Consider the following 21,820-nt stretch of genomic DNA (forward strand, 5'->3'; position numbering starts at 1 on the left):
CTTATTTATGTCTAACTGAACTATTGCCAAAAGATGCAGTTTCAGTCCTGCTACTACCTTGTGTAGTATCTCTGCCTTGTGTACAGCCTGCTTAGCTGTGTTGATTCCAGCAGTTGCAGAATGAGCCAAGTTATCTTTGCTGATCCAAAAGAAAATTAACCAAAAAAGCAAAGAAATTCCCATCCAGAGTAAAAGCAACTTGAAGCCACGCCGCCCCACCCCAAATTGCCACACTATGCACACCAGAATGCTTCATTTCTAAGGCCTTTTAAAGGCATGGGACAAGATATCTGGAAATGCAGTGTGTTCACCTGAGGATAATTCTGATGGGAAGGGACCTCAGGAGGTCATCTTGTCCAAACTTCTGCTCAAAGCAGATCAAGTCATCCAGCAGATGACAACCCATAATCTGCTTACTATCGAGAGCTGTAAAGGTTAAGTGACCTGTTAAGGTTAAAGAGGAGTTAAACGAAGCCTAAGAAAGGCTCAGGAACACACTCACAACAGAAAAAGGGGAAGGGGAGGGGGCAGGGAACCTTCACTACCAAACTTTTGAGGTTTTTTAAACTAATATTCACTTCCACCCAACAGGAAAACTGGATCAGTTCCAGTTTAATCAGCACTGCACCTGCCAGGATCACTATGTTGCCCTAGCAAGATGAAGGGAACTGAAAAAACCAGCAAGGCATACAGGACCTTCTACAGAGATGGAGGAAGCACAGTAAACTTTAGCCATTCACAACATAATAAGCAATCTTACAGACTCAGGTCTGCCACAGAAATGGCACTTAGGAATATTTGCTTCTAGTTAACCTAGAAAAAGCACTCATGCAAGCATCGCTGTTGTATCAGATACACAGATTATCCTCATTTTCTTAAATCGGTAGGATCTAGGATTTACCCACTTTGGACATAAGACTGCACTGGCAGAGCGTGCCAGTCACATGTACGTATGTTCCTGGAGCCAGAAGCACTCCTGTTCTTTGCCTACACAGCACATCACTCAGGAGAGCCACTAGTGACATCTAAATTTCTGAAGCATCACTGTATTACACGTAATACAAACAAACAGCCTTCTATCTGCACCACTTACTACAGTCCCAAGTATCTCTCACTTCGGAGGCAAAGGACAACAAGAAGGGGTTGATACTATCTTTTGCTTATCAGAAGCAGATTTTTTGTTTGTTTAAAAAAAAAAACAAAAACAAACAGTGAATAGACTATAAATCCTCCACACTTGAGGGAGTATATTATTCTAGGCCAAACCCCCCTCCATAAACCCCATTTTTGTACGTGGCTTCGGGAACATCACACAATTTAGCTCTTACTGCCATAATTGCTAACACATCTACCCCAGTGATTGCTAAGTAAGCTTTACCCCGCTGTGTTACTCACTGCCTGGTGGATGTCAGCCTTCACTTCTTCACTCAGCATTCCCTCAAACACAAAGGAATCGCCGAATTTCTCCGCCTATATAAAGAACAAAAGATCCAAGCATATTATCAAAGGAATGTTATTCTTAAAATGCCACTCACATTTACAACTTTATTTTATAAAGGATAAGGAAATTCTAATAGTAAATTGAGTTTTCTTTCAAGGAAGCTGCTTTGGAACAGAAGAGAAGGCATTTTATCTCTGGGTGTCGTCATTCTTCAACAGCCACTGGACAGATGGCAGCTCACAGAACTTCTGCAAATGTTTTTACTTTTATTAATTAAAAACACAGTTCCAATTGTCCCAACTGGTTTGAAAAATGCTACAGTCAATCTAACATTCAAGGGCCTATTTCATCTCTCTTATTCTTTCTTTGGGAATTACAAACTTAGGCATAAACCTTGTCACTTACTGCTCCTTCATCATCACTAGCACCATGATTTAAAATGCTATTGCAACAACAATAGAGTTAAAAGTAACCTAGTCATTACCTCTAGCATTATATAAAGCCAGAAGAACCAAAAAATACAAATAATTTCAATGAATGACAGCGCATGATACCAATGTAGGGCTTTTTTCCCTTGGTAAGCCAAGTGAATTGATATAGTAGGGAAGTCAAAACATGTTATCAGAATTCATCACATTTGCCCTTCTCAATTTCTTCATTTTATTATAGGCATTCAAAGACTGAGAATGATCACCATGAGCTGTTTCTGTATGCTGAGAACTCTTCAAGAAGCACAGTTTGAAAGAAGGATCCCATTCACCACCCAAATTGCAAGAAGTTTCAGCATATGACTGTAATCTTTATATATTCAGTTTCAGAAAGGAAAGAGAAGAAAAAAATACATAATTTCTTTCACTTCCCCAGTCTGAAAGACCCAGACAAAGATGCGAACAGGTTTATCTAAGAGAAGAAAAAAATACATTTTTTTTTCCACTCTTGCCCAATCTGAAAGATCCAGACAAAGGCAAACAGGTTTATCACCTAAAGGACCCCAAATTTCAGTCTGACAGCCTCCATCAATGGCTTTTTTATTATTATTTTGTTAAAAAATACTTTTGGTTCAACAAGATAGCTATACATCTGGAGATTTTTTTTTTTTCTTCAGCTTTCTATTTACTTTCAAGTTTCACTTGCCACTGCAGTTCAGTCTAGTCCTCAATAAAAGAAAACCAAAAAGTAGGTTGGCTCTGTTTACCCGCAGTAAGTAATGTGAACATTATTTAAACACACAAAAACCAGCTCAGCTGCACCCCCCCAAAAAACCCTGCAGAATCAGTGCTGTTTACTCTAACTCCGAGTTTATTTTTCCAAATCCAGCATAAAAGGGGGGCCCATGCGAGGGGGGATGGGAGAAAGTGTAAGCGGAGCACCCAGCTACACCAGCTGAGCCACGAAGTGCTGTCTGAAACAGACTCCATCCGATGCAGTGCTACATTTAAATACCACTGCACATCTGCTCATTCCAGAAGCCATTTGCAACAAGTAAGCCCTGTTCAAACTCAAAATTGTTAAGCAACATTTTTTTGTAATTATTGAGCTAAGAACTTAAAAACAGAAATAGTGCCGTAGATAAAAGAAGCCCTTCATCCAACCAGAAGGATCCTGTCTTCCAAATGAGAACCAGTTTATCAAGTGAATTCAGCAAAGTGCCTCCTTTGAGACCTGATTATTACTGAAGCATTTATTTGCCTAAAAGGCCTGTCAGGGTTTTATAAAAGTTGCGTAGGAACAGTCAACTGTCAGGAAAGATCAGAGCCTCAGGCACAGGTAGCTTCTTTCTTGGAAGAACCTTAACATATTCTTTCTTAGTCCATTGTTCCCAGCCACATGCACAAAACTATTATTATACTTGCTATTCTATCTTCTTCAGACAGCAAGGCTTTCAGTTGCTCAGCTCATCAGCAAGTAGCTGCGCTGAACTAGCCTGAGAGTCCTCGGCCACCATAGTCTTTTAAATCCCTGGTCCTCTAAAATAAGGAAAATCTAACAACATAGTTGTACTGGTACAAAGACATCCTAGGACCCAAAGGTCAAAAAAAACCCCAACAAAACAAACAAACAAAAAAAAAAAAACCCAAAAAAAACCCCTGCATAAACATCTTTAGCCATCTGTTAGCTTCACCCAGGCTGCCTCGGTCATACTGCATGGAAGATACTAATTCAGATATCAAGACACTTAATAAGTGTAACTGTATACACCTAAACGCCCTTTTGGACCCCTGAGCAGGAAAGGCAAGACAATTTTCTCTCTCCACTACTTACATCAGAAACATTCTAGTATGCAAACCCCAAGCAAGTAATTGTGACATCCTTCAAAAAAGAACGGCTTAAGTTTTTAACGGGGATTTTGCCAACACAAAGAAAGATGACAGGTGACTGTATACCCTTCCGCCTTACCTCCGTAATGTACCCAGTAGAATTCACGAACCTCTCAAACTCCTCATTGCTGACCTCATACTGATCCATGTAGAAACTGTTGACGTGGACTCTTCTAGCAGGCCCTTCTCCATCTTGATGTATTTCAGGCTCATCAGTGCCCATTGTGAACACTCCTCCTGGAATAGCGACCATCTGCAAAGAGAACACCACCCAAAAGATTATGAGAATGAAAGACTGAAAAGCCTTACTCCTCCTCCACCTCATCTTCGGAGGTGCTTTTGCTTTGAGCAGAATTTCACTGACAAAAACAGCACAACTAAATGGCAACAGGGGCATCTTGATCACCACCTGTTTGGAAGAAACAGCAAGCAGAACTTAAATTGAGAACAAAAAACCCACTTGCAGCTCTTTCTACATGAAGTCTGGGTAATTCAGAACTTTCACTGAGGGTAATGCTTGTGCTCTAACGAGGAGAAACACGTTCCCCTACTGTACCCAAGAGCCAAGAAAGAATCCAGAGTCCTTTCTATTCATTTTCAGATTAGGAATTTTGGCATTTCACTCTATTCCTACGAAGGCTTGATGCATCAATGAAGAATCTGGAGATTACAAAACTGTAAAGTGCTCTTTTGTGGACAAGCCTATGCTTGTTTGCATACGAACTACACATGATTTTTCATCTAAAAACAGGCACGTGCAGGATTTTATTACCAACTGTGCTGCTAATTGGCAGGTAGGCACAGCACCTGCAGTTCTGTGTACCAGAGATGAGAGAAACTTTCAAGTCAGTTATATTCCACTCCTCTGGAGGACTGGCCTTGTGCAAGAGCCTCAAGCTCCAGAAGTAAAGGACAAGTGACAGAATAACAACTATTTCAATAAGATGTTTTCCCTTTAAGGCCTCAGCCAGTTTCCAGAGAAACAGAACACGTTTTCCCTCAGCTTTAGTGGGGTCTTTCCAGGGCAGGGAAGGCCCCAGAGGTCTTGTCGTGCCTCATCAGATGTTTCCCGAGAGCGCTCCTCACCCAAAAAACAAGAGCATCCATGATCACCGCTCAGAAGCTTGTGCTGCAGTGAAGAATGACAGCTCAGGCTGCATAAAAGTTTCTCAACGGGCAGGTGATGTGTCAAGGGCTGACTACCCAGGAGCTAGTTTGCCAAGCAGTTACCCAACTCATCACCAACAGATGGAGGAATAGGGGAAGAAAACTCCCCCTCCTTTCTTTTCAGTATTCCTGAGCTACCTTCACCACCTAACTCGCGTGCAATTCAGCCACCTCATTCCTCCTCTGGCAATGGTCAGAGGCTTGTGAGTGGGTGAGCCCCAAGAAAGCCAGCCAGCACTGGCTTACACATCCACTGTGGAAAATAATCTGGCACGTCATATCGCACCTGAACATACCCTGGCAGTGATCTGTGATCACACACTACTCTTACAACAGACTCAAGCAGGCGGACCAGTGACAGAACCTAAATAAGCAAAGCCAGTTCTAAGATATAGCAGCATAATTTTTTTTTTTTTTTTTTTTTTTTTTTACAAGATCCTGATGTCTGGTATGCAGGAAATTCGAGTCTTATAGCAGAAATAATCACTGAGGGAGAAGTTCCCAGACTACCACACTTCTAACACAACTCTAGAAGTTTAGTTCAAGTTCTGACAGAAAAAGCAGCCTGGGATTTAGATGTACAACAGTTCAAACAAAATTCCATATGCATATAGTGGAATAACACAGTATGCAACATGTATATTAGAAGTACCAAAACTGCAGAGCTAGGGTTGTAAAAAATGTGAACTGGTGTAACATTATTTAGATGACGAGGAGGGTACACAGAACCAAAGGTGAACTTTGGACTTTGTAGGTATAGCCATTTCGCAGCACGGCCTAGATTATAGGACCTTGATTCTTCTATAGTTTGATTTTTTCACTTTTTTGTCTTACTTGACAAGATTCTCTTCATGAAGTTAAACTGTTTTGATTAAAGCATCTATCTGTTGACTCACAAACTGGGAAGACAAAGAATCATTAGTTACCCTCCAGCTTCTGGAGTTGACTTTTATTTATGTAGTCACAACACAGCCAGCATACCAAATGATCAGTAAATAAGTTCACATCAGCACCTCTCCCTATTCTAAAAGAAGCTGGAGTATTTGATATAACCCTGCATATCCAATTTAATTGGTTCTTCTCCACTATAGATCCCTCCTTTTGCTTGGGTCTCTCCCAGTGGTGCTTGAAATTCATCCAACTTGCAAGGGGCCTGTAAGAAGGGCTACAGATACTTTTTCCTTTGAACTAACCATATTTGAAGCTAGCTGCATCCTCTCCACTAAAAAGAATCTAAGCACTTACAGATTGTCTTTAACTGAATCCATAAAAGGGCTTCAGGATAACCTTGCTTACATTTTTTAGGACTTAAGGAACGACAACGTGGTACAAAGTTGTGCCACTCCCTTCTTTCCAATCTCTTTCCAACCCACTTTAGCTAAAACAACTACTTGAAGCAGTCTTCAGAGCAAGATTCAGAGCTCACTAGTGAGCTGCTGTCTGTGAAATTAATGTGAAAAATTAGCTCTAGCTTTACAGCCTAGCATTCATTTCCAAAATCTGAAAAGTCTCTATAGATTGCCAGTGTACACTCAGCTAGAAATGTCCAAAGGTTTCCTTATGAACCTACTGCTTTTGCAGCCCTCTCACACGGTGACAGCTGAGACTTCTGGCATGTCCACCAGTATTGTGTCCAACTGATACCAAATATCGATTCCACAGGATTATCCTCCCCCACCAAGGCTCATTTCACAGCTCCACCTCCTGCTTGGAAATAGGACCTTCCTTTGACAGCCAGCTCTATGATAACAGCACATCATAGGACGCAAGGCTCAGATGTCTGACAACGCTCCTCAGCTGAGAACAGTGGAATACACTAAATGAAGAACAGATTTTCTGCATAGATGTCACATCCAGAGGCCACAATTGTATAGTTAATTAAGCAACTTTGAACATACAGTTTTAACGTACAGGTAGCTAACACCAAGGAACTAACTTCTAAGAACTATGGAAGCAGAAGTCCAACAGCAGAGACTGACAGATATGTTATTTACTGTATTAGGTAGAGTGTGCAACAATAATGGTCTGTATCTTCACAATATTATTTAGCTAGCACGTGCAGTTCATTGTCAACTTCAGCTGAACTTCAACAACAGGGACTGTATTTGCCTATGATTATACTTATGTTGAAAGTATTGTGGTAATGTAGAGCAGACCCACTAAAACACTAGCTCCCCAGTTCTAAAAATGTGGTGGAAAAAAGTGATCTCATTTGTGCTCGAGGTAGAGGCTAATTCTTCCCTCACTTTACTTCTGGTAAAAATGTTTTCTAGCTAAGCATTATCAAGTTATGTTGTGAACATAGCTTAAAAGCCAGCAGTAATTAGTTTTCAATACCTACAGTTGAAGTTGCTAGCTGCCTTGCATAAAGTAAGAGTCAAATGATTTTTTCACCTTACAGTGAGACCCACAGTGAAATGCTGAAATTGATGACACAAAACGCATATTAGTGATGTAAAGCTCAAGTGCAATATGGATTATTTAATTCTTACTCTTTAAATATTGTTACATTTCTTAAGTGCATGCTGCAATAATAAAGTCATGATTTCCACTGTGCATCCTTCCCTTTACTTGGTAAGTTTCCACACTGCCTGCATGACACAGCTTCCCAGCGTTACAATACTAAGAGGCAACAAGAGAGGCAGCCCCTCACATTTTTTGTATTTGCAAGCCATCTTGCACAAGAGCAACATCCAAGTCTGCCATGATAGAACATTGATTGTCTGCTAAAGTTTACTAGCGCCTTTCGTGAAACGAAACAGCAATCCCATTTCTAATAACTGACGATAGCTCATTTAGTGAAGCATTTGCTCTTCAACAATACAGAAAAACCTCGGTATCCATTCGCAGTAGGCACCATCATCGCATATCAACCCACTTTAAGCATTGCCTTCATTAAGAGGGCACGCTCAGCTTCGCACGGTGTTTTTCAGAAGAGCAGCAGCAGCACAAACAGAAAGGAATAAGCAATTAAAGAGACTTTCACTTGAAGAGAACCTGAAAGTCTATCTAGATACAGATACGTAAACGATAGCTTTACTGAAATGCACACAAGAGACATGACACGTTACTTGTCGGTGTTTTGATTCCTTCGATACCAATGCAGACCTAAAAGAGCCTGGGGCTGAGGGGGACCAGAGCCCCAGTAGCATTGATTTGGGCCAAGTAAGGGACTACACTAACAGGGCTCCCACCTCCCCAGGCGGTACGGCAGCAGACAACCCCCCTCAGGTGAGTACTCCGGCACACGTATTCCCAGTGTTCGCCAGTTCAAGCTATGGGGAGGCCTGCCAAAACAAGCAGCAGAAAAAAAAACCCAGACTCGGTTTGTCATGTCTCAGCTTTGCACAAGGCGGGGGGCAGTCAGGGCAGACATGGGTGGGGACACGAGGAAGACCACCAGGAGACCAGCACCGCTGCCTAGGCCTCTCTCCATCTTCAGGAGCACCGAACCGGCCTGGCAGACGCCCGGGCTCTCTCTGAGCGGGAAAAACGAGACGGGACCAGCCCAAGCACCCGTGCCCAACCCGAGGTTCTCACGAGTTCGGCCCGAGAGAGCTGCGAGGCGACTTTAATTCGAGTTTCTACACAGCGACCCACTCGCTCGGGGTTCTCCATGAATCCCCCTGAGGGCCGCACTAGGCCCTGCTTCCCCCACCACCCCCGGGGACGCCCCAGGGCAGGGCCCAGCCCGGCCCCGCCGCAGCCTCCCGGTCCCTCAGCCCGCCCGGTCCCTCAGCCCGCCCGGTCTCCCCGCCTCAGGACACTCACCGGCCCGCGGCCCGCGCTCTGTCCGCCGCCCGCCGCCACCGCCGCCGAGTACCGCCGCTTCGCTACCTCCCGCCCGTCACCGCCGCCGCCCCGGCTAGCGCTGCACCCGCAGTCCCCGCCGGGAGCTGCCTCCCCTGCGGCTCCGTCGGTCGCCGGCAGCACAAGGAGGAGAAGGAAGAAGAGGAGGCAGCGGAGCAGCCAAACGCAGGCCGCTGCGGGCGCAGCCATGTTGGCGAAAGCACCACGTGCCGCCGGCGGTCAGGTGACGAGCGGCGCCTTAAAGGGGCAGCGCCGCGTCCCTGAGGGGACGGAGGCGGGAGCTCGGTCGCCTCACCGCCCTTCCCGCCTCCACCCCGGGGAGGTTGTTCGCGCACCTGAGGGGGAACCGGGGTGCTGCCGCCTGGTTCGGCCCCCACAGGGACACCCCCCACACACACACCCCCGGCCGGCACCTCAGGAGTCCCGCCAAGAGCAGATGTGTGGTTCTGCCCCGGCGGGCCGGGCCGGGCCGGTCTTACCCCACGGGGAACGCAGCGATACCTGTAGAGTTTCTGTTGTGTCTCCGACAGGTATGTGAGGTTTTGTGAGAAAAGTGAGGGAGCAGGGGGAGTACCCGTCACTGGAGCAGGGGGGGGACACGACACCCATCCCCGTCAGGTGCACCCCGGGAGGGTGGCCTTGCTGTCCTCAGCCCCTTGTAGTCGTTGCTGAGGGGGATTTGAAGTTTGCCATTTTGTTGCCTAAAAATAACTAGGTGCTGAAGCAGACATGGCCCAAATAAAGCACGCAGACCTGTGCTTTTGCAGAGATGCTGTACCCAACGCTCTGGTACCTGACGGATAGTATTTAAGGTATACGGTATTCGGGTTTATTTGAGATGTATGTCCTGTACTTGTTAACAGTTAACATTCCTTTGAAAAATATGTGCGTGGAATGAATGCAGGTAGATCAGTGTTCCCGAAAATAATATCGTAACTATCCATCCATATAATCCCTTGGCACAACACAGTCATTTACTGCTCATTTCGCCTCCATGGGGAAAACAATAGGGAAATACAGATACTGCCTTTAAGTATTCCCACCTTGAGATGTCAGAAACTGCAACTAGGGGTTATTGTAGTTGATTATGTCATTTAGCAATATTCGTAGTAAGGAGAAGTTCAAACTGTGTAGGTGTTGCTCAGCAGAAGCAAGGACTGGCCCCTTTGTAAACTCTCCTGGAAATCATTGTTAGTAACTTGCACCAAGGATAGTGTTTTCAAAGCCTTGGCCTCTGGCTGAGCACATCAGTGGTATTCATGTGTGTTTTAAGCACTTTCCTTCTTTCTCTTTTGCAGCAAATCACTGCAGTGAATCTACAGCTGAAGGACAGCCAACAGCATGTAGATAGCATTAATGTCAGAGACACGTACAAGGTGCAGGTCTAAGGCCCAAAAAGTAAGTGCTTACGCCTTGTGTTCAATAGCAGTATGTAATGTAAGAGTGTGTACATGCCTTCCTCCTAGGAGAACCCTCGTCTCCTCTATTAATTGGGGATGATGCAACTCAGCATCATTTCAGAATAAGGACTTAGGAAAAAATAAAGAAATGGTAAATTCCTTGGGCACTTCTGTTTGCATATCTGTCCTAGAATTTCGATGTCTCACGCTTAAAAGTGGATTTTACCAAATATGACACAACCAGTCTTTATGGCAAAAACATCACCATGGAGCGGGGGGAAATATCACTGGAGGGAGAAAAGAAGAAACCTGCTTTCCTTTCTAAGTGAACATCCAATCCTGTTATTGCAGTTTTGGGTTTTTTTACAGGAGTTTTCAGTGCAGGTGACTGAGAAGCAGTTTGTAACAAGCCAGGTGAATGGCAACATACTAGTGTACAAGCCAAGCAGGTCAGGAACACAAACATACTTTATAGAGGCACAACGGCCTCCTACTTTGCTCTTGGGAGAGGTAGCAATTTGCTTTTAGTAGCAAGAAGCAAATTACTACCCCACTCTGTGCCAGCTCGGCCGGCTGGGACTTTGTGATCAGAGCAAAGGCTCTTCCCACTCACTGTCCCCCTGCTAAGGAGCTGGGGGACTAGCAGGTGCATGCGTCTGCTCTCTTGTGTGACATAAATCCTAAGTCCTGCTATCTCATTCTCAGGTAGAAAGGGTGCACTGCTTTTGTATTCCCTTGTACTCATTGCACAGCCAAGGTACATAGCCTAACGCAGATGGTGATCAGCTGTCTCAATCTAGAACTGTCAATATCTTCTACATCAGGGAGCTGGTAATGCCCTTGTTTTCCTTCATTTTTCCTGTGGTTCCCTGTAGTTGTTGAAGGTTTTGGTGCTCTATCATGTAAATCTTTACTTTGTGTGGGAGCTTCTGTCAGCTTCTGTGTGGGGCTGTCAGCAGAATGGATCTTCTTTTGGATCCTCCACAATGCTGAAAGAAATCTTAACTCATTCTGTGGCATATTAATTCAAAACATTTAATATGTTTTTTTCCCTATACAGATTAGCAAAAAGAAGCATGACCATAGTGAAGGGCGCGGGGTGTGTGTGTGTGTGTGTTCCTTTTGTATTAATACTGGAAAGGAACACTACTCAACTGTATTTGCTGTATGAAATTTTACTGTGTGTAAAATGACAGTGCTGGGAGTCTTCACAAGGATGCATTTCAATTATCCATCATTAGTCCCTTTTGCCCTGTGACATACTTAGAAAAGCAACAGAGTGCAGGAAAACAAATGAATACAAATTTAATTATAAAATCAACCCTTGCTGCTTTGGGGTCAGAAAACGTAAACATTCCTTTTATGTTGAAACAGTGATCTTAGCCCCATGCATTAATGAATCTCTGTGAAAACACGAAGTAAATAGAACTTACTTTCTCCTTCCAAATTTCCAATGCAATTTACTGAAATGACAGCAAGATCTAGGTATCCAAATTCTACAGTCTTCTAGAACTGAAAACAGCCTGCCAGGATAACTTCCCCTTATTAAAACCATGGGATTCTGGCTGTGTAATGATGGAATTCAAGAAAATCAGCTAATTTCCAATGAGCTGGGACAGTTCTCTGGTGTGTCTTGCCCACTCGTTCTCATTGCTTACTTTCCTAGAATTCTTTTCTGCATCATTTCTGTACTTCCATTGGGAAGATTTATGTTCCTTGTTCTGTCAGGAGACTAGATGAAATAATTACAATTACAGTTTGCTTCTGAGCAACATCCAACTTCCAGTTTGTAATCCTGAGGACTTCTGAGAACTTTTGCTGGTGCCATTTATTGATGATGTTTGTGCTCCTAAGTCATTTGTTCACAGGCAGCTAATCTCCTCCACACAGAGTTTAATTATTCTCTTTCCTCGCACTGAGTACACCATGCTTCAGGATTAAGACACTGATTTCACTGTTATTAAAATATTATAGAAATGAGAGACTTCTCAGCACTTAGCTGAAAAGCTGAGATGTTGCCTAGCATTTGTCCCTATTGTTAGTAGTGCTTTTTCATCTCCTAGTGCTGCAGTGCTGGCAGGGACAGCTCTGATGACAGAAAGCTTTTGTGATCATCTACCTCATCATGAAGACCAGCCACGAGCAAGATTAGACAGTTTGATCCTTAGAGTCCTGGTGGCTGCCTGGAATATCTTCTGTTCTAATTTTTCTTCCAGGGCTGGTTCTGGTGCAGCTGCACTAACAGCAAAGACAAAAAAACATGCAAACCCACCCAGCAGGCTGGAGTGCTTTCTGATCGAAATAGTCCAGAGAAGTGAACAGGTAATTGCAAATTAGGTAGCATAAAACAAGAAACAAGGTTCAAAAAGAAGAAGAAGAAGAACAGAGTTCTCCAATAGCAAGAAAAAAAATACATCTCTTGCAAGGTGTTTTCCTGTAACTGAAATCGCGTGTGATTGGGCTAAACATCTATATTATAGCACTCTGAAGACTGAAGTGATATCTACCAAGTAGTATTCTTTTCTCTGTTTCCTCTCTGAATTCTTGAACAGTTCTTATTCCTTAGACCCTCTTTGTGTATGTGTGTGTGATCTAAGCCCAACCCCTTGTTTGCTACTGAGCGAATAGGACTCTATTCCCCATCTCGGGGGATACCCACCGTAGTTCACATTATCAGTGAAACAGCTGCTTTAAGAGAATAACTCGATGGTACTTCTGAGCCTGAGTTTCTTCATTCCCAGACTGCCCTACCATTTCATCTCTTCTTAAAGCTGTAAGACGGTAAGAACCTTATGAACTCACCGTGCCTGCAGGAGCACCCCAAAGCAAGTTCCTAAAGAGAAATGGAAACATTTTCCACCGTTAGAAATATTCAAGATTATCTTGTCTTTGCCAGTACCCCTTCAAATCTAGGCAGTTCTTCACAGTACTTGATCAGTATTTTTGGCTGAAGGGCCTTCAGTAGCACAAACTTCACGGCCTTTGAAGAACTGACCAAGACACAGAAGCAAACATAGTCCATGAGAGAAAATGTAGCCTTTGATATTCTACCTTCTGGAGAGGCTGCAAGGTCAGAGGACTGGTAGGCTGCAGAAGCAGCAGGTAACAAAGGACACGACTGCTGTAGGAGAAGCATGGAGAGATGTATGCAACTCTTCAGACAACGAACTGAAGATTTGCAGACTGGGATAGAGCGGGATGTCCCCAGGTCTCCTCTGTGCCTCTCCTCTGCATCCCATATTCACAGAACTTCATACTGCCCATACTGCCAGGTTGAGTGTGGCTGGGGCACCTGTTTGTCCTCTGGGAAATCCCCCAAAACTATGGCTTACATTACACGCGATTTCTAACATACTGCTGCTGCTCTTATTTAGCACTCAGTAATGAAGATATTTCAAGGCATACCACTAGCTAGCATCACCGCGAAAGGTGTTCAGTGGGCAAAGCTCTTTGCCACTGGCTCTTGTGACGGTCCTTATGTCACTACCTAAGCGCACCAGATGTTCTAGCCATTCACTGTCCTCAGCCTACTAAACTCATCCAGAGATTAGATTTGATTACATGAGAATTCATTAGGATTACCTAATGATATTAGGCACCATTACTCTGCCAAAGTTCTGATGAGTAATGGCTTGTAGTATTGCAGCCATTTATGAAAATCATAGCACTCTATTCACTGACCTTCACTTAAGTTCCAAAGTAACGGGCTTCAACTTCTCCATGTTGTTGCTTGACAGCCATAATTACAACTCCTCTGATGTTATTTTTTTAATGAAGAACCAGTACAGTGGTAGGTTGTGTTGAATCGGACCGCTGGCTGATCCAGACTTGTTCCCCTTCTCTGGCGGCGTTCCGCTGCTCTAGAGGGGGAAACAAGCAATGACCATGGCAGGAGCAGTGACACACCAATTCCTCCTGCCTGTCACCTAGGGTAGGTGCGGGTGGAAGCGAGAGGTGGGAAGTGTTTTCTTCACCTTATGCCAATTAAAGTGATACAGCAGTTCTGCAGCGCAAACATTGCATCCACTTCTGCGAGGCACTTTGTGCTGCCAGACGTAGCCACGCGTACCCTACAGAGGGCATAAAAATTACAGTGTGATTGTGGACAGTGTATCTTGACTAATATTTTAGGGGCAAGTAGTTGTGCAATGTAATAAATCAAAGGAAATATTACTTATTTTTTATCACTGCTGGCCGCTCTGCCTTAAGTTGCGTTGTCAGTCGGTAGACAGGCTTTCAGGTTAGCAGCACCCGTGCCGGATGCTCTTACCGAAGAGGCAACCAAGTAAAACTCACTACTTTCAAAGTTTTGAGCTGTTCTTCTGCAAAACAGCTGGTTTACCCCGCTTCCGTACAGCCGACCGTTCTGGGCGAAGGGCTCTGCTCTTCCAATAACTGCATTGCCCCAGAAGCGAAAGCAGCGTGTGTAAATCATCTCGCAAAACCTCAGTCCCTTACATTCAAGCGCGAGGCTTTCGGCGTCATCCCTCCGCTGTTTGGCCCTTCCCAGCCCCCGCCGAGTCCTGCCTTTACCGGGGATTTATTTCTCCCGGCTGGATTTTCTCGCCGTTTTCCCGGCCGGTGTATCCCGCTACTCCTCGGCAGCGCTGTCCCACCCCTCTCCCGCCGCCCGCCCGGTGCGAGAGCTCTGTGCGAACCCCCCCCCCCCTCCTCGGGACAAAACAGCTTCCAGCCCCCAGACCGCGGCCGACCCCCGGTTCCGAGCAGACGCCGGGGCCGGCAGAGCCCCCCCGCGGCCCCGCCCCGGCCCCGCTCCGGTGGGGTCGCCCCATCCTCCCGCCGGCGCGGAGCACGCCGGGAGTTGTAGTCCCGCGGCACGGTCTCGCAGGCGGCGGCGCGGCGCCGGCAGGACTCGGCTACCCAGAGTGCCCCGCGGCGCTATATAAGGGGCGGCGGGCGAGCTCCGAGCGCAGTAACCATGTGGATGTGCGGCTGAGGCGGCGGCGGGCGGGGGGGGGGGGGGGGGTGAAAGCTCGGCGCAGCCTCCATCCTAACGGGACCGGGCAGCGCCGCGCCGCCGGCAGCATGGGGCTGCCGAGCCGCCGCTAGCCCGCCCCGCCGCCACCGGAGCCAGGTAGGGGCGGGCAGGGGCTGAGGCGGCGGCTGGGGAACGGGGAGGGGGGGGGAGCGAGCCGAGCCGAGCTCACCCCGGTCCGGCCGCCGGGGCAGCAGCCCCCCCTTCTCCTTCCCCAGGCCGCCGCTGGGCTGCGGGCGCGGGGCGGGGGATGGAGCCGCTGGGGCTGGGCCGGCGGAGCGGTGCTCGGCGGGGATGCCCGGCCGCGGGAGTCCCCGCAGGACGGGGCAGAGAGCTCTCCGCCTTCCCGGGTCCGCGGTGCCCGCTGGCGCCCAGCCGTGCCGGGCTGAGGGGTGAGGGCTGCCCCCGCCCCGGGCAGGGGGTCGCCGGCCGGGTCCCGGCGCCGCTCCCCTCCGCGGGACGAGCGAGGCCTCGTCGGCGGAGCGGCGTGTCCGCTCCAACTTTGCCCGTGTTTTTCCTCCGGTAGTTTGAGGCAGAGTTGCAAGGGATGTTTCGCGTTATGTAAACACTCGCGAGCGCCGGTGGGGACGCGGCTACGGGCGGCCGTTGTTGTCCAACGGTCGCAAGCCGGGCAACTGCGGGTGGATGTTTCTGAGGGTCTCGCTCAAACTGGTCTGACGGGCCAAATATTTAGCTGTTTCCTGGACTACGATAACGGGACTTCAGCGGGGGAGGGGGCAGATGTGCATTCCCCATGTACGTGGGATGTGCCGTAATTCCGAGCGGGTTCACGCCTGCACGCCACAAGCTCGACTACTGCTCGTTACGTTGGTCGTTTTGGGGCCGAAAGCTGCCTTGCGGCTCCTCCGACTGCGCACAGAGGTGACATGTGCCTGTTGCTCCACGGACCCGTGTTGTGTTAAGCTGCACGCGGCGGTGGGCTCGACGCAGCGGCAATGGTTTGGGGTCGGTCAGGCTTTCTCCTCTGGTATAAAACCTCTTTGCCCCATGTGGGTTCAGTCTGGCTCGCAGTAGTTTGTATAAAAAAAACTCCAACAGGTGAAAGGTTTGAATTACTGCGTCAAACGCATTGCCGTGCGCGCCGTGCAACAGCTCGCATGTGCCCGCTCGGCTGCAGATGGATTGGGCTGTGGTGTTGCTGCTCGCAAATCAGGAAGGGAAAACGTGGCTAATACGCTCCAGATCCTCGCCTTACGAAGATTTAGTGGCGTGGAGTAGTGTGCGTGTGTGGTAGCCATTCGTTTTATTTATTAATGAGGGACAGTACCTGAGCGTGTGTTTTATTTTTTAAACATGCACTTTGTTATTTGTCTTTGAGTTTCTTTTCCTGGCTCGGAAATTTGCCTGGTATCCCAGGACTTCCAAACCTGTTGAGCCAAAAGACTCGCTGACCCAGAGCCCCGTCCAGAGGCCCACATCTGAACTGCTTTCCTCCCAGGGTTCACCTGCGCGAGTGTGGGATGTGATGTGAAGCCAGTATCCCTTTCTTTCCCTCACTGGTTTCTCTTGTGGCTCAGTTTACGTGCTACCAGGCTCTAGGGTTTTTTGTTTATTTTCTGAACCTGTATTTTAAGCCAGTTTCCTCGCACAGCAAATATTCCAGGTTCTAAATGCTCGCCCAGTGGTTTTGCCGGTGTCAGGTCGGTGCTTGAAACAATAACAGTACTGCATGGCGTCATGACTGTAGGAAAGCATTGGTTGTCCAACACTGGTTGTTCAGAGTGTCGAGAAAACTGGTGGCATCGATCAGGCCGAAAATTCTGGTGTAACAGGACGCTTGACGAAACAAATGTGGAAGTTGACCGCTAAGGAAACCAGCAACTTGAAGTGGTGTGAATGCGTAGTGGCCAGTGTGTGTAAACCAAAAAAAGGAGTCATTGTGGAAATGAAAAACACAGTTCCAGTGTTTTTCAAAACAGCTGTTAGAGGAATGCTGTCAAGTAAGCTGTTTGCTGAGCTTGTTATTTCTAGTGTGTTCCTTAAGCCATCTTTTGTTTGTCAATAACAAGTTTTTTTCTTGTTAAAATACCTTACTCCACCCTGAGATTAAAGTGTTTGCTTAGACGAGTTTTTTTCCCCCATCTGCTTGTTTTGCAGCGTTAAGCCTTGAAATACGGAGTGATCTGGTTTCCTCTTACAGGGGGTTCGTAAATTAGGAAGTAAACAAACAGCAAGAGTAACTTTGGTTTGCCTTTGTAATCATGGGGTGGAGCTTAACTGTGGGAAATAGTATATTCTTCTAAGATTAGATGGTCCTGAACGCCATCGTTGGAAGGTGGAAGAGGCCCTAGTGAAGAGCGCTGAAGGGGTGAGCACTTGGTCGGTGCGTTTCTTTGATGACTGCTGTTGGAGCTGCAGGTCTGGGTGAGAACAGGTGGATGCAGGAGGTGGACTGGGACTGATAAACAGGGTGGTGGGTGGTGTAAACGACAGCTGTGGTCTCTGGTTATGAACGAGGGGTTTAATGTGATCTTATTCATGGCACCGTCAGTCAATCTCAAGTCCTGGCAGCTCACAAGTGCCATTGCAACTTAGAGCGAGACTTGCAAACCATGATGTCCTGCTGTTGTGTGGTGTGAGGTCTTTGTCTAATTTTATAATAACTTTTCTTGTAGAGGCAATGCTGAATGAGCATTACAATGTGGCAGTGTGAGAAGGTGGCCAGTCACCTGCAAGGGTGGCGGATTTTCGATGGAATGTGCAAGCAAGTTCCCAGCTCCTCCAGTACTCTGTGTGTGTGTGTGCTGGGGAAAGGTAGCAGTCCTGGTGGTTCATCAGATACCTACTGGTGTGGTCCAGAAGGCAATTCTGGAAGCAGAAGCTCCTTTCATCTGCGTCCTGTAAGACGAGCTGATCTCTCGTGATAAATTGATGAAATGGACAGTATTGAGGGGAAACGTCTTTTTCGGTGTTATAAAGCAGGTGTAAAACAGGACCCAGGTGTCTGGAGCTCTTGTCTTGTGCCTGCCCTTGGATGAAGCAGTCAGAAGAGCAGGTGTAGCCTGTTCTGGTTGTTTTGTTGACTCTGCTGTTCCCCTGTGATGCTGTGCGTGGTAATTCTTCAGTGCATAGCGTACTCCTTAGGACTATCTGATGTGTCAAGTTGCAGAGAATACTGGGAGTCTTTGAGACGTTATTACCCCATAAATACAAGATAGTTGTAGGATTATGTCTTGAAGACGGGAGCAGTCTCAAGATCCCGTGGGAGGTGGGATAAGGGTAGTGGCTCTGTAGTAAGTAGCTGGTAGACGAGCTGCTCGCTCGCCCGTGGGTGAGTGTGAGGGAAGGCAGCTTCACCAAAGCAGCTTATGGAGACCAGAGGGGTTTAGAGGTAGAAAATGGTGTGCTGCTAGAAAGTTACGTAAATGTCACATTTCTGTCACAATGCAACCGCGGTATTAATCCAGTTTCATAAAAATCTGCCTTACAGTACACTCCAAATTAGTTTCTTCTGCTGCTGAGATAGCACCTTCACTAGTTTCTGTTGCTTCAGTAGCTTCGAGCCTTTTTTCTGCTTTTTTGTGTGATAATACAGAAGATGAGTTAAAAGCCATTGAGCAGTTTCATATAGTGGCCTATGCTGGGTACAGGTAGATACCGCTTTACTGGGTGCTGTAAAGGAGAAGACTTGAAAAGCTAGCGGACAGTATCTCTGGGCTGCTAAGCCGGATCCCATCTGTGTCCATAGCAATTCAAAATGATTCCTGTGCTCTTCCGCTGCGCATCTCCCAGAGGCTGCTGCGGGAGACAGGATGCCAAACAGCACAAGCTTTGTTCTGGCTCAGTATTCCTTTCTGATTTCTGTTCCCAACGGGCACTACAAAAGCGCTACAGCAATTATTGCCTGGTTCTCTGTCTTGGCAGGGATGGACAGTGGCTGGGTATGGAGGCAGAACCCTCTTTCCAGGGTGCTGCAACTGCTCGTGGGCAGAGGCAACCGCAGGAAGCGTGTGTTATTCTTGCTTGTTCTGTACCTGTTGAGAAAGTACATTTCCAAGTCTTCAGAGCAGTTGTGTTTTATGGGACCAAATTCCTTTGGGGGAAAAAGATTTAAGATAAAATGAAAACTATAGGAACTGTAATTCAAATGAAGAAGGCTGCAAAATTCAGTTGTGGATTCTGAACTCGGACGAGTTTCATTTTCATAGTTGTGGTTTTGGTTAAGCCTATCAAAACTTAGATCAGAACTCCTTTTTCCTTCCTAACAGTGTTGTATGGAGAATAAAATGTCACTTCAGATCTGAGCAAGTTAACCCTCTAGAGAGAAAAATGTCTTAGAAATGTGCAGGGAAGCGTGTGTTATTTAGTTGATTTACGGCTTGTGGCAATGTAACTGCATCCTCACGTGCCAGAGTGCCAACGTGAGGATTGTTGCAGAAAGCTGAGTGTTCGTATCTCACTGACCGTTCAGCTGAACAAGTTATCAAAGGATGGTGAATAGCTCTGAGAAAACTGAATTCCAGATGAAGCAAATTTCTGGTTTAGGCTCTTAGATAATGTTTCTGCTTTTGGAGTAATCTGATGCTAAGCTATGAGGAAAGGGGGGTTGGGTACTGGATCCAAATGTGATGATGTGCACAAACTGTTCATTCTCTCCTCATCCCTGCTGCCTGCTTGATGGCTGCAGTTAGAAGATGGTGATTTCCGTGCATATACATGTAAGAAATTTCTCATCACAGTAGGCCAAAAAATGGCTACTGCCAAAAGGTTGTGTCATTTCTTTTTTAATTTATGGGAATTGTTTATTAGCGGTTTAATATGAAACTTTTACAAACATTTCTTTTGTGCCTTGGCCCATCCTGTCCACTTCAGAAATTCAGAAATCTGCCAAGAAGTTCTGAAGAAAAAAGTTTTGATTGCAGTCTGATATGTCCTGTCTGCATCCCACTCTGAGAACAGACACATGGACACAAAGGTGGATACGTAGCTGAGTTGGCTGATGATGCTTGATCTAAAGGGTTAATTGAAAACTTATGATTTAAGAAAATCTGCAATCCTTGGCCACTCCTCTGTCTGTAAGGGTTAAGTAGATTCAGTTGCTAATGCTCTTTATGAGATGAGGTGGCGCAGTATTTTGAACCTTTGCTTCAGAAGAATGGCTCGTGCTTGCATTCTAGAAAATTACTGTTGGAGGGGCCAACACGTACAAGTCAACCTGGGAACTGGAGCCTTCATCTGTAAAGGAGCCCAGCCCATTGGGTGTTTTTAGATCAGCAGGGCTCAAAGTAGGTCCCCTGGCCACCAGTGGTTCTCCACACGTGCTCATCATGTGCCCGTAGTGGCTCCTCCTCTTCGCTGGTTGTCCCAGGCACTTTGGTTTTAGCCTGCAGACCCGGGTGCCTGCTGAGGTGTCTAGGAGGGAAGAGCAGCGAGCTTACCCTTGTCAGGGTTGCTGCATCTGGAAGACGAGTGAAGACTTAGAAGCCTTCAATAGGAGAGACTTGCTCGTGGAAGAAAAGCGTTAACTTCATTTGCCGGTGGAGACCCCAGGCTACCAGGAGACATCCAGCAAAGCCCAGTCGTGGAAAACGACAGCGGTGCCACCATGGAGGCCAGAGAACCTCCACCAAGGTGCAGTATTGGCGAAGGGAGAAATGGGAGGTGTAGGGCACGGGAAGGGTGAACACGTTGGGCCAGTGGGGTCAGAGGGAGATGAGCAGATGCAGGCGGATGAAGGCTAGTGAGACGGACAGACAGAAGGACAATACTTCGGTAGATTTAGGGAGTATTGCATTTGCTAAAGAGTGTGTATCTTGTGAGGAAGGAAGCTTGGAAGCTTGATGCGAGGAACACTGTAGGAGACAGCCCATTCTGTGGTGAAGCCTTATTAGATACATGGCCATGCAAAATGAAATTGGAACTGTTCTGTACCCTCTTCTTCCCTGGCCATTTTTCTTCCTTGGCCAAACTCCAGTTGGTGTTACAAATCAAGCTTGCTCTCTTTCCCCGTGACGCTGGTTGCCCTGGTTCTTTTGGCGTGTTCCAACTCTCTCCTTCTAATAGAAATATGCTGGAAAACATTGTGTGCTTGTAGGGGCCTCATCCAGAGGCTGACGTCTAAGCTGCCTTCTCCCATCAGGGTTAGAGCCAGCAAGTACAAACTTCAGTAAGTATCAACTTCAGTAAGTGCTTCTTACTTTTAATGGGATTAAAAAGATGCTGTCAGGTCATACTTTGTTTGAAACAAAAAATGGGTTTTTTTCTCCTGACAGTGTATCTCTAATAGATTTTCTTTTTTCAGCTTTCTGCAGATGCCTGTCAATAGGATCCATCAGTTGTGTTTCTTACATCAGTCTGATGGCTGCTGTATAAGATGCTGCTGTCAAAGTGTAACTTCTGCATAGCGCTTTGTGATGAGTATGTTACTTTCGACCTGAATTTTCTGTAACTAGCTCGTCTGGTTGCACTGGCCAAATAAAAAAAAAAAAAAATGCAGGTGCTCTTCCTGAGGAGCAAAGGATGTTGTGCATGTTTGCTTTCTTGCATTGAGGATTTATTGAGGTTTAAGTTAACAAAATGAGTTACTTAATCTGTTTGTCCCTTTTTCTTAAACTGACTTTTGTTGCACCTATGAAATAGTAACTTCTAAATAACTTTGTCATTGATATGGTAAAAAAAATAATTAAAAAATGTATCTGTGGAGTGGCAAATAGTATGAATAGAACAT

The 21,820-nt window shown here is 46.3% G+C and overlaps 2 protein-coding genes across 11 annotated transcripts in view; one reads left to right on the forward strand and one right to left on the reverse strand.

Moving 5' to 3' along the window:
* Positions 1-8,939, reverse strand: part of SUMF1 (sulfatase modifying factor 1) — a 38,726-nt gene extending 29,787 nt beyond the window's left edge. The window contains exons 1-3 of the mRNA XM_049827173.1: positions 8,698-8,939; positions 3,839-4,012; positions 1,396-1,470 (exon numbers count right to left, since the gene is read on the reverse strand). Of these exons, the coding sequence (XP_049683130.1) occupies positions 1,396-1,470; positions 3,839-4,012; positions 8,698-8,925 (477 nt within the window). The 5' untranslated portion in view covers positions 8,926-8,939. The remainder of the gene's footprint in view (positions 1-1,395; positions 1,471-3,838; positions 4,013-8,697) is intronic.
* Positions 8,940-10,111: 1,172 nt separating this feature from the next.
* ITPR1 (inositol 1,4,5-trisphosphate receptor type 1) overlaps positions 10,112-21,820 on the forward strand; it is a 184,718-nt gene continuing 173,009 nt past the window's right edge. For 9 of the 10 annotated variants that reach the window (XM_049827158.1, XM_049827159.1, XM_049827167.1 and 6 more), the window contains exon 1: positions 15,122-15,231. The gene's annotated coding sequence lies outside the window, so the exon portion shown is untranslated. Of the gene's footprint in view, positions 10,135-15,121; positions 15,232-21,820 lie in introns of those variants that run through there. The other variant, XM_049827170.1, reaches the window with a different exon arrangement.

Source organism: Accipiter gentilis, chromosome 23 (genome assembly GCF_929443795.1).
Source record: "Accipiter gentilis chromosome 23, bAccGen1.1, whole genome shotgun sequence".
NCBI lineage: Eukaryota > Metazoa > Chordata > Aves > Accipitriformes > Accipitridae > Astur > Astur gentilis.